General features: G+C 43.7%; 1 protein-coding gene across 1 annotated transcript; it reads right to left on the bottom strand.

The window, feature by feature from the left end:
* Positions 1 to 3732: 3732 nt before the first annotated feature.
* On the bottom strand, positions 3733 to 4128 carry LOC139399189 (histone H3-like). Its single transcript, XM_071144705.1, has one exon. The coding sequence runs from the start codon at positions 4126 to 4128 to the stop codon at positions 3733 to 3735; it is 396 nt and encodes a 131-aa protein (XP_071000806.1).
* Between the last annotated feature and the right edge of the window lie 8603 nt (positions 4129 to 12731).

Here is a 12731-nt window from a genome sequence, read left to right as displayed (position 1 = left end):
TCACTACAACATCCTCCTCTTCTTCTGTCACTACAACACCCTCCTCTTCTTCTTTCACTACAACACCCTCCTCTTCTTCACTCACTACAACATCCTCCTCTTCTTCTTTCACTACAACATCCTCCTCTTCTTCTTTCACTACAACATCCTCCTCTACTTCACTCACTACATCATCCTCCTCTTCTTCTTTCACTACAACACCCTCCTCTTCTTCTTTCACTGCAACACCCTCCTCTTCTTCTTTCACTACAACATCCTCCTCTCCTTCTTTCACTACAACACCCTCCTCTCCTTCTTTCACTACAACATCCTCCTCTTCTTCTTTCACTACAACACCCTCCTCTTCTTCACTCACTACAACATCCTCCTCTTCTTCTTCCACTACAACATCCTCCTCTTCTTCTTTCACTACAACATCCTCCTCTTCTTCTTTCACTACAACATCCTCCTCTTCTTCTTTCACTACATCATCCTCCTCTTCTTCTTTCACTACAACATCCTCCTCTCCTTCTTTCACTACAACACCCTCCTCTTCTTCTTTCACTACAACATCCTCCTCTTCTTCTTTCACTACAACATCCTCCTCTTCCTCTTCAAAAGGTTCTTCCACTTCTGTCACTACAACATCCTCCCCTTCTTCTGTCACTACAACATCCTCCTCTTCTTCTTTCACTACAACATCCTCCTCTTCTTCTGTCACTACAACACCCTCCTCTTCTTCTTTCACTACAACATCCTCCTCTTCTTCTTTCACTACAACATCCTCCTCTTCTTCACTCACTACAACATCCTCCTCTACTTCACTCACTACATCATCCTCCTCTTCTTCTTTCACTACAACACCCTCCTCTTCTTCTTTCACTACAACATCCTCCTCTTCTTCACTCACTACAACATCCTCCTCTTCTTCTGTCACTACAACATCCTCCTCTTCTTCTTTCACTACAACATCCTCCTCTCCTTCTTTCACTACAACACCCTCCTCTCCTTCTTTCACTACAACATCCTCCTCTTCTTCTTTCACTACAACACCCTCCTCTTCTTCACTCACTACAACATCCTCCTCTTCTTCTTCCACTACAACATCCTCCTCTTCTTCTTTCACTACATCATCCTCCTCTTCTTCTTTCACTACAACATCCTCCTCTCCTTCTTTCACTACAACACCCTCCTCTTCTTCTTTCACTACAACACCCTCCTCTTCTTCTTTCAATGTGATATCTTCTTCCTCCTTTTTCATTCGGAAAGCATATATCTCCTCTTCCTCGTCCACTGTAACACCCTCTATCCCTTCTTCCACTGTAACACCCTCTATCTCCTCTTCCTCGTCCACTATAACACACACTATCGCCTCTTCCTCGTCCACTGTAACACCCTCTATCTCCTCTTCCTCGTCCACTGTAACACCCTCTATCTCCTCTTCCTCGTCCACTGTAACACCCTCTATCCCTTCTTCCACTGTAACACCCTCTATCTCCTCTTCCTCGTCCACTATAACACACACTATCGCCTCTTCCTCGTCCACTGTAACACCCTCTATCTCCTCTTCCTCGTCCACTGTAACACCCTCTATCCCTTCTTCCACTGTAACACCCTCCCTCTATCCCTTCTTCCTCTTCCACTGTAACACCCTCTATCTCCTCTTCCTCGTCCACTGTAACACCCTCTATCCCTTCTTCCTCTTCCACTGTAACACCCTCTATCCCTTCTTCCTCTTCCACTGTAACACCCTCTATCCCTTCTTCCTCGTCCACTGTAACACCCTCTATCCCTTCTTCCTCTTCCACTGTAACACCCTCTATCCCTTCTTCCTCTTCCACTGTAACACCCTCTATCCCTTCCTCCTCTTCCACTGTAACACCCTCTATCCCTTCCTCCTCTTCCACTGTAACACCCTCTATCCCTTCTTCCACTGTAACACCCTCTATCTCCTCTTCCTCGTCCACTGTAACACCCTCTATCTCCTCTTCCTCGTCCACTGTAACACCCTCTATCTCCTCTTCCTCATCCACTGTAACACCCTCTATCTCCTCTTCCTCGTCCACTGTAACACCCTCTATCTCCTCTTCCTCGTCCACTGTAACACCCTCTATCCCTTCCTCCTCTTCCACTGTAACACCCTCTATCCCTTCTTCCTCTTCCACTGTAACACCCTCTATCCCTTCTTCCACTGTAACACCCTCTATCCCTTCCTCCTCTTCCACTGTAACACCCTCTATCCCTTCCTCCTCTTCCACTGTTACAGCCTCTATCCCTTCCTCCTCTTCCACTGTTACAGCCTCTATCCCTTCTTCCTCTTCCACTGTAACAGCCTCTATCTCCTCTTCCCCTTCCACTGTGACAGCCTCTATCTCCTCTTCCTCTTCTTTCAATGTGACAGCCTCCTCTTCCTCCTTTTTTCATTCTGAAAGCTTTCTCTCCTTTCAATATTTGGTAGCGCTTCATTTGAATGTCTGTTTTAGTACAAATATTGTAATAAATTACAATAATTCATAGTTATGCTGTAACAGTAACATCTAACTGGTGGTAATTGCTGTCTGTAATTACAGGGGTGTAACAATGAATGCTTGTCACCGTGCTTATTACGAATGTTAAAGTTTCCGCTAGCATCCTAATGCATCTTTTTGACCAATTGAAATGATCTGATCAAAACATGGGAGTTTTTGCCACCAAGGATTGTGACACGTCTTCAACGGTCACATGGGACAGGAATGATGGAATGGCGATTTTTCACAAAGTAATTGACAGACTCTATGTCTATGTTTACATTCCAAGAGCAATTGGATTCTCAAAAAGAACAACGTGCACCACTCGGGGACTCGAGGACGGAGTTCGGGAAACGCTGGGCTGAAAATCAAATACCAATAGGGAGCCACTGTAACTTTAGACCGTCCCCTCGCCCATACCCGGGCGCGAACCAGGGACATCAACAACAGTCACCCACGAAGCATCGTTACCCATCGCTCCACAAAATCCGCGGCCCTTGCAGAGCAAGGGGGAACCACTACTTCAAGGGGAACCACTACTTCAAGGTCTCAGAGCAAGTGACGTCACCGATTGAAACGCTATTTAGCGCGAACACCGCTAACTAAGCCGTTTCACATATGTTACACCAACCACTATGACGTGCTCACACGTTGGCAGTACCCGCGTTTAACCACTAGATGGCCTCCGTGCTCCACGGTAAAGTTTTCCCCCTCTGCACGAGTCTCTTAGCAGCACTGCAATGTCGGGACTTACAAAGTCAGTTGGCATGCAATGTTTTTCTTCGCTACATAGTGACAATTCTCCATGCCAACACTTATTATTGGGACTCTTTGCCCTATATCATCACTATCACTCATTACTCCTAGTGTATTTCCCCCTCCTTTGACTGTTCTACTATAGGCATACTAATATACATCTAATCACATTCTAGTGGTCACGTCCCTCTCGTTAGCAGATAATATTGAAGCTAGAATTCCGCCGAGTAAAACGTGCACTACGCAGCTTTTATTTATATTTCTATGTGACCCTTTATTTAACTAGTCAAGTCAGTTAAGAACCAACTCTTATTTACAATCACGGCCGGTTGTGATACAGCCTGGAATCGAATCACGGTCTGTGGTGACTCGAGAGCAGGGAACACGACGTGTTCGTCAACAACATACATGGTAGAGGGACGTGTAGAAATGGAACAATTGTGCCTTTTTGACGGAAATATTTGGAGTATTTTGGAGATCGGGTCATCGTTTAAGCGCGCTCTCCGCGAATACGGCGGGCCAGCTGGATGTCCTTGGACATGATGGTCACCCTCTTGGCGTGGATGGCGCACAGGTTGGTGTCCTCGAACAGGCCGACCAGGTAGGCCTCGCTAGCCTCCTGCAGGGCCATCACGGCGGAACTCCGGAAGCGCGGGTCGGTCTTGAAGTCCTGGCCAATTTCTCTCACCAGGTGCTGGAAGGCCAGTTTGCGGATCAGCAGCTCAGTGGACTTCTGGTAACCTCGGATCTCTCTCAGAGCCACGGTGCCGGGCCTGTAACGGTGAGGCTTCTTCACGCCGCCGGTGGCCGGGGCGCTCTTGCGCGCAGCCTTGGTGGCGAGCTGCTTCCTGGGTGGTTTCCTAACTCCAACAGTGATATCTATCATGTTTATGTTCCTAGCTCCAACAGTGATATCTATCATGTTTATGTTCCTAGCTCCAACAGTGATATCTATCATGTTTATGTTCCTAGCTGCAACAGTGATATCTAACTTGTGCTTGAGTTCCTAAAAAGTCAGATCCATCTACATCGGCTACGTATCAAATCAAATCACGTTATTGGTCCATTCACATTTTAAGCAGATGTTATTGGTCCATACACATTTTAAGCAGATGTTATTGGTCCATACACATTTTGTTGCAGATGTTATTGGTCCATACACATGTTGTAGCAGATGTCATTGGTCCATACACATGTTGTAGCAGATGTCGTTGGTCCATACACATGTTGTAACAGATGTCATTGGTCCATACACATGTTGTAGCAGATGTCATTGGTCCATACACATGTTGTAGCAGATGTCGTTGGTCCATACACATGTTGTAACAGATGTTATTGGTCCATACACATGTTGTAGCAGATGTCATTGGTCCATACACATGTTGTAGCAGATGTCATTGGTCCATACACATGTTGTAGCAGATGTCGTTGGTCCATACACATGTTGTAACAGATGTTATTGGTCCATACACATGTTGTAGCAGATGTCATTGGTCCATACACATGTTGTAGCAGATGTCATTGGTCCATACACATGTTGTAGCAGATGTCGTTGGTCCATACACATGTTGTAACAGATGTTATTGGTCCATACACATGTTGTAGCAGATGTTATTGGTCCATACACATGTTGTAGCAGATGTTATTGGTCCATACACATGTTGTAGCAGATGTTATTGCGGGTGTAGTGAAATGCTTGTGTTCATAGCTCCAAACAGTAGTATCTAACAATTCACAACAATACACACAAATCTAAAAGTAAAAGAATGGAATTAAGAAATATATAAATATATATTAATATAAATATTAGGACGAGTAATGTCGGAGTGGCATTGTCTAAAATACAGGAGAATAAAATACAGAATATGAGATGAGTAAAGCAGTATGTAAACATTATTCAAGAGACCAGTTGTAAAGACCAGTTCTGGAGTCTGTTTTCCCTGGCTGTCACCCTCGCATACCATGATCACATCCTGACCTCACTCAAACCCTGACCGTTCAAGCTGGAGAGTGTCCAGAAGAGACCCCTGCAGCAGAATCATTCTAGGCCGGTCGTAACTGTACACCAGCTACCGGGAAGCACTCATGTAAGACAGGAGCAGATTTGCCTGACATTTTGTTAAGTCCTTGAAGAACTCCCAGTTTACAGACTGGCTCCCTCCAACCAGAGAGCAAACTGAACACTCTCTGTCTCCGTGACAACAAACAGGCTGCTATCAGACTCTGCCGTTGCCCAGAGCTTTAGAAATGCCTTCCTAAGAACTCTAAAGATGGACTGTATTTTCTCAAGCTGCCAACCAAAAAACCTTGTCGTTGATTTGTATTAAAATGTGTTTTGCTTACTATTTGATAATTATATATGATTGACGTTATGATTGTAGATTGGTGTACAATTCAGTCTATGACTGTGAGAAAGAAAGGAAAAGCTGCTACTACTACTGTTACTACTACTACTACCACTACTGCTACTACTACTACTACTACTACTATTGTTACTACTACTGCTACCAGTACTACTGCTACTACCAGCACTACTGCTACTACTACTACTGTTACTACTGCTACCAGTACTACTACTGTTACCAGTACTACTGCTATTACTGTTACTACTGCTACTACTGCTAACAGTACTACTACCAGTACTACTACTACTACTACTACTACCAGTATTACTGCTACTACCAGTATTACTGCTACTACTACTACTACTACTACCAGTATTACTGCTACTACTACTACTACCAGTATTACTGCTACTACTACTACTGCTACCAGTACTACTGCTACCAGTACTACTACTGTTACTACTACTACTACCACCACAGTTACCACTACTACTGCTACTACAATTCAGTCTATGACTGTGAGAAAGAAAAGAAAAGCTACTTCTACGCAACATAAGTGGTTTTATCCACATTTCAGCCTCATAACGTCAAATAATCAATATTCAGACTATCGGCCAATAAAACAAAGTCTGTAACAGTAATAAAATAAAATGGCGTTTAGTCATATATTATCGTAAATGTCACTAATGTGTCACTGTAGATATGACCCTCTTGACTTCTCAACCGCCTGGTAGAGCTCTGTAACAAAACGCCATTCTAATGTGTCACTGTAGATATGACCCTCTTGACTTCTCAACCGCCTGGTAGAGCTCTTTCACTTGATTGGAAAAATAATATTGGAAATTCTTATTTCAGTTGGTAGTAATAAGAATTTAATGTTAAAGAATTGTTTTAACGTGTTTTCTCAAGAAGAAACAGAGGGTAACTTTTGTTTCGTCGTCGTTGTCGAGTATACTTTCTACAATTTGATTTAATGTGGCATAAACAAAAAAACACGATTTTCAGTCAAAAATATGAGATAAGGGCGGGAGCACTGTGTGTGTTCTCTCATGGAGACTAAGTGCATGTGACGTGAAATATGTCTTTCCACACTGGGAGCAGTGGTAAGGCATCTTCCCTGTGTGTGTTACCTCGTGGTCTGTCAGGTGCCTAAACTGGGTAAATATCGTTCCACACTGGGAGCAACGAAAAAGCTTCCCCCCTGTATGGCATTTCTCATGCACTTTCAGGTTCCCTAAATTCTTAAAAGTTTTTTCACAATGAGAACAGTGGAAAAGCCTCTTTACTTCTGTGTGAGTTCTCTCGTGTGATTCCAGGTTCCCTAACTGGATAAATCTCTTTCCGCACTGAGAGCAGTGATAAGGTTTCTCCCCTGTGTGTATTTTCGTATGTGCTTTCAGGCTCCCTGAATGGGTGAATCTCTTTCCACACAGGGAGCAGTGGTACGGCTTCTCTCCCGTATGTGTCCTCCCGTGCGTTTTCAGGTTCCCTAAATGGTTAAAACTCTTTCCACACTGGGAGCAGTGGTGTTGTCCAGCTGGTTTGGACGTCGCTGGGTCCGGATCCCCCGAAGGACTCTTACCGCTGTCAACGTGAGAGTCTGATCTCTCTCCTGCCAAAGAAAGTGTTTAGTTAGACAGACATGTGCAAAGTCCACATGATGAAACCTCCTACTAAGTCTTTGTATGGCGTTTAATATAGATCCCTGAGAGCAGAGTGGCTGTAGAGAACTGTAGGCTAATAAAAAAAAATCCTATTGAACTTTACATGTTGTTGTCTATTTTGGTTGACATCCAAATCTGATCTAGATTTATGATATCCTTATTACATCTTGACATCCTTATTGATCAAAAATGACATCCAAATCTGATCTACTTCTTATGGGGTTGTAAGGGAATTTATCCAAATCTGATCTCTATAACCTCCTTATTGATCTCCACATCCAACGTCTGATAAAGGGTTAGCAGGGCATCAATGGAATGTGGACGTCAGATTAAAAGAGGTTGGTTTCAATTTATTGACTAAGACTTTGGAAGTAAATCCAAATTCAATATATGACATCAAAATAGGTTAAATAAACAGAAACAGGAAGTTTAAATAGAATATTGATTGATTGATTTATTTTTTGATATTCTTTTGCTTTTAACTCAGCTAAGGTGAACTGGAGGAGTGTGCTCGCACATGCCCTTAGGGATAGGGCCACCCCTTTTTTCTCCACTTCCTGTCTGAATGACGTGCCCAAAGTAAACTGACTGTAGCTCAGGCCCCGAAGGCAGGATATGCATATAATTGGTACCATTGGAAAGAAAAAAACATTGAAGTTCGTAAGAAATGTTACAATAATGTAGGAGACTATAACATAATAGATATGGTAGGAGAAAATCCAACTGGATGTTTTTATTTTTTATTTTTTTTGGAGAGAGACCATCCTCTTAGAAATGCAAGAGAAAGGTCATATTGTAAAATAGCTTCCTGATTCCTATGGCTTCCACAGGGCGTCAACAGTACATCCTGTACAAAAACAAACTCACGTCCTTGACAACTTCCTGGACAACAGCTCTGCACTGCTTCACGAAGCGCAAGAAGTATGAATGCCCCTTCTACTTCTGAAGAGGTCGTGTCACTGTAAATGCTACATGGTCAGGTATGAATGCCCCTTCTACTTCTGAAGAGGTCGTGTCACTGTAAATGCTACATGGTCAAGTATGAATGCCCCTTCTACTTCTGAAGAGGTCGTATCACTGTAAATGCTACATGGTCAGGTCTGAATGCCCTTCTACTTCTGAAGAGGTCGTGTCACTGTAAATGCTACATGGTCAGGTATGAATGCCCTTCTACTTCTGAAGAGGTCGTATCACTGTAAATGCTACATGGTCAAGTATGAATGCCCTTCTACTTCTGAAGAGGTCGTGTCACTGTAAATGCTACATGGTCAAGTATGAATGCCCTGACTTCTGAAGAGGTTGTATCACTGTAAATGCTACATGGTCAAGTATGAATGCCCTTCTACTTCTGAAGAGGTCGTATCACTGTAAATGCTACATGGTCAAGTATGAATGCCCTTCTACTTCTGAAGAGGTCGTATCACTGTAAATGCTACATGGTCAAGTATGAATGCCCTTCTACTTCTGAAGAGGTCGTATCACTGTAAATGCTACATGGTCAGGTATGAATGCCCCTCTACTTCTGAAGAGGTCGTATCACTGTAAATGCTACATGGTCAGGTATGAATGTCCTTCTACTTCTGAAGAGGTCGTATCACTGTAAATGCTACATGGTCAGGTATGAATGCCCCTCTACTTCTGAAGAGGTCGTATCACTGTAAATGCTACATGGTCAATGCAGACGTCAGATTAACTATGCAGCGCCCAGACGCACAATTCACCTCTCTCCCGCCAATTTGACAGTATTTCTGATTGGCTTAACGCACCACCACTATTTATTTTTAATTTTAATTTTACCTTTATTTAACTAAGTCAGAACAAATTCTTATTTTCAATGACGGCCTAGGAACAGTGGGTTAACTGCCTGTTCAGGGGCAGAACGACAGATTTATACCTTGTCAGCTCGGGGGTTTGAACTTGCAACCTTCCGGTTACTAGTCCAACGCTGCGGACCTGTGGAGCTTCTCAATGTAATGTTTTCTTCACCTAAAACAGCTAGCAAAACAAAGTGTGTTTTTACATCCATTGAGAATTACAATAGTTCCTCAATGTATATAAAAAATATTTTCCAGCTCTCTCCCTTTTCGATGAACCACTCAGCAGGAAACAAGTAAATGCTCTGATCCAGGGGAAACGCCATAAAATAGACCTGATTACTTCTCATCAGTACTTGACTTGGACTGGAATAGGTTCCTGGTACTCATTTTGGGTGCTGGTACTGTTTATATGTAGGTGCAGGAGCTCCACTATACTTCTGAGCTAATATTCTATGAGAGGAACATTTGAGGTTTCGCTACTCAGCTCCTGTAAGCGCCTGTCCAAGTCGAGCATTGCTTTTTATCTCTTGCGCAAACAACAACCTACAGCTGTGCCGGTCCTGAGCTCACCGGTTGAGGGGAAACTCTGAGGATCCAGAATATTTTATACAATGTTGCTAGGTTGCTAGCACAAGCTTCAGGCCTGACCCAAGTTAATAGTTGATACAGTGTTTCAAGTTGGTTGCAGACAGGCCATGCATAGTCAATGTGATTTATAGGATATTTATTTTTTAAATCAGGATATTTTCTACCTGCAGGCTGCAATGTTTTTATTTGTTGACTTTATGTCGGCTATTTTTACCATAGTTGGAAACAGAAAATACTTTTTAGGTTTTTATAATTTTCATTCAGATTGAATTTTGATGAACAACATGACAATGATTTTGAGATATGAAGACGTTTATTATAAATGAAATTAAAATGTTCCATGAAAATGTGCATATGAAAACCATAACTGGCACGCAGATCATTAGAAATGGTACGATAAATTGGCATTCCACATAAGAAAAGGCCGAATGGTGTCTATATATGGAAAAATACACGCTAAAAAAATAAATCGACCAAGATTTGTATTAGTTGGGGAACAGCCCTACTGGGAACAGATACCAGCCCTACTGGGAACAGATACCAGCCCTACTGGGAACAGATACCAGCCCTACTGGGAACAGATACCAGCTCTACTGGGAACAGATACCAGCCCTACTGGGAACAGATACCAGCCCTACTGGGAACAGATACCAGCTCTACTGGGAACAGATACCAGCTCTACTGGGAACAGATACCAGCCCTACTGGGAACAGATACCAGCCCTACTGGGAACAGATACCAGCCCTACTGGGAACAGATACCAGCCCTACTGGGAACAGATACCAGCCCTACTGGGAACAGATACCAGCCCTACTGGGAACAGATACCAGCCCTACTGGGAACAGATACCAGCCCTACTGGGAACAGATACCAGCCCTACTGGGAACAGATACCAGCCCTACTGGGAACAGATACCAGCCCTACTGGGAACAGATACCAGCTCTACTGGGAACAGATACCAGCCCTACTGGGAACAGATACCAGCTCTACTGGGAACAGATACCAGCTCTACTGGGAACAGATACCAGCTCTACTGGGAACAGATACCAGCCCTACTGGGAACAGATACCAGCCCTACTGGGAACAGATACCAGCCCTACTGGGAACAGATACCAGCCCTACTGGGAACAGATACCAGCCCTACTGGGAACAGATACCAGCCCTACTGGGAACAGATACCAGCTCTACTGGGAACAGATACCAGCTCTACTGGGAACAGATACCAGCCCTACTGGGAACAGATACCAGCCCTACTGGGAACAGACCCGAGTGGGCAGATCTATTTTATTTGTTCAAACTACAGCACTTACTTTGATGTGTCAAATCTGATCCTTTCTTCTCTTCTCCTCCTCTCACAGTTCCACTCAGCCCTGTTGTTTTCCTGCAGTCCACCAGCAGCACAGACAACTTCTTCATACCCAGCAGTAAGGTGCTACCGGGAGAGGCACGACATGGGGACTCCGGGAGGGAGGAAGGGCTAGCGTTGTCCTGGTAACCATAAAGAGGGGACACAGACACATATCATTATGGATGCTGATGTCACTGTTGTCATAAACTGCTTTACAGAAACACAGCCCAGACCCCGATAGAGCAAGCTGTATGCTAGACCAGACCCTACTGTACCATCTGGTGTTCTGATCTGGAGAGACTCTTCTCTGCCTCGTCAGCATCAGGATGTTGTTGAAGCTTCCCAGAGGATCCACCATAGTCACGTCTCTCTCCTGTGTGAATGAGAACATCAAACAGATGGTAAACTTATGACTTTTTATTGCAATCACAGATGGTAGGGAATTCAATTTGATTGGTCCTCAACTCACAGCTCAGACACAACACTTGAGTCAGGATAAAGTGGGGTTAGCCTGCCCCCTGATTGGTCCTCAACTAGCCTGCCCCGGAGCAGGTTAGAGATGAAGGATTTGTTGCCATAGAAACTTACATGGTTAAGAGGTAAGAGACCTTCAACAGTTTTCCTGAGTTGAATTCAGTGAGTCGAATTCAGAATTGAACCGAAGTCAGCTCACTAACTCCTCTATCCCACTACATAGTATACCCCTCAGAGTTAAACAGGCTGTTGTGGGTTCTGATGGGAAATCAAAGTTGAGCAGGTGTTCATAATGTTTTGTAAACTCGGTATATATCGGGTTCAGATGGGGTATGACCGTTGAACTGAGGTCGTTGGGCATTTAGAAGTTATATTCTTCAAGAATCAATGGCTACAACTCTCTCTAATGTGTCATCAGGTTCTAGGACTTCTTCTCTGCTTTTAAACTGTGAGATGTGAAGTTGTGGACTGGTTCCGAGTGACATTATTGGTGTACAGAGCGCTCTGTGAATTTCATAGGTTCCCGTGCCTTATTGTGTCACAATGCTCCATATGTCAGCTCTCGGTTTCCACTCTCTCGGCGGAGCTGACTTGAACTGGCAGGTTTCACACCCCACATTTACATAGGGAGTAACGTGTCACATTTTCTGGCCTATCCAGAAAAATGATCTCTTCCTCTTGAGAGAGTGAGCCCAGCTTGGGAGACAGCTCCCAGTGTGGAAAGATGTTTACCTGCTGACTAAACTAAATTAATTTAGATGTAAATGGACAATAAAGTATAAATTTAAACGTTTTTTAAAAATGCATGTACCAATCGCAGATTGCCCCTTTATCAATTCCTCCAGTACTGTATATTTGAGTGCATAACTTCAGTAGAATGCCCCTTTAAAACCGCACCTTAGCCTAGTTCAACAACTGCCGAGTTGTTTTTAGACAATACTCACTGGTGTTAATCTGATCTTCTGTCTCCTCCTCTTTCACTCCCAGAACAGCTTCAACCTTCTCTTTTATTGAGACAGCCTCGTCTTCCTCCCAAAAAGGTTCCTCTTTCACTGAAACAGCCGCCTCTTCCTCCTTTTTCATTCTGAAAGCTTCTACCTCCTCTTCCACTGTGACAGCCTGTATCCCCTCTTCCTCTTTCACTCCTAAAGTTTCATTCTCTTCTTTCAATGTGATTACCTCCTCTTTCATTCTGAAAGCTTCTACCTCTTTTTCCACTGTGACAGCCGATACTCCCTCCACTCCAAAATGCT

The sequence above is a fragment of the Oncorhynchus clarkii genome, unplaced genomic scaffold (genome assembly GCF_045791955.1).
Source record: "Oncorhynchus clarkii lewisi isolate Uvic-CL-2024 unplaced genomic scaffold, UVic_Ocla_1.0 unplaced_contig_6265_pilon_pilon, whole genome shotgun sequence".
NCBI classification, from domain to species: domain Eukaryota; kingdom Metazoa; phylum Chordata; class Actinopteri; order Salmoniformes; family Salmonidae; genus Oncorhynchus; species Oncorhynchus clarkii.
Note: the sequence above shows the minus strand (reverse complement) of the source record. Positions and strands in the feature narration are given on the sequence as shown.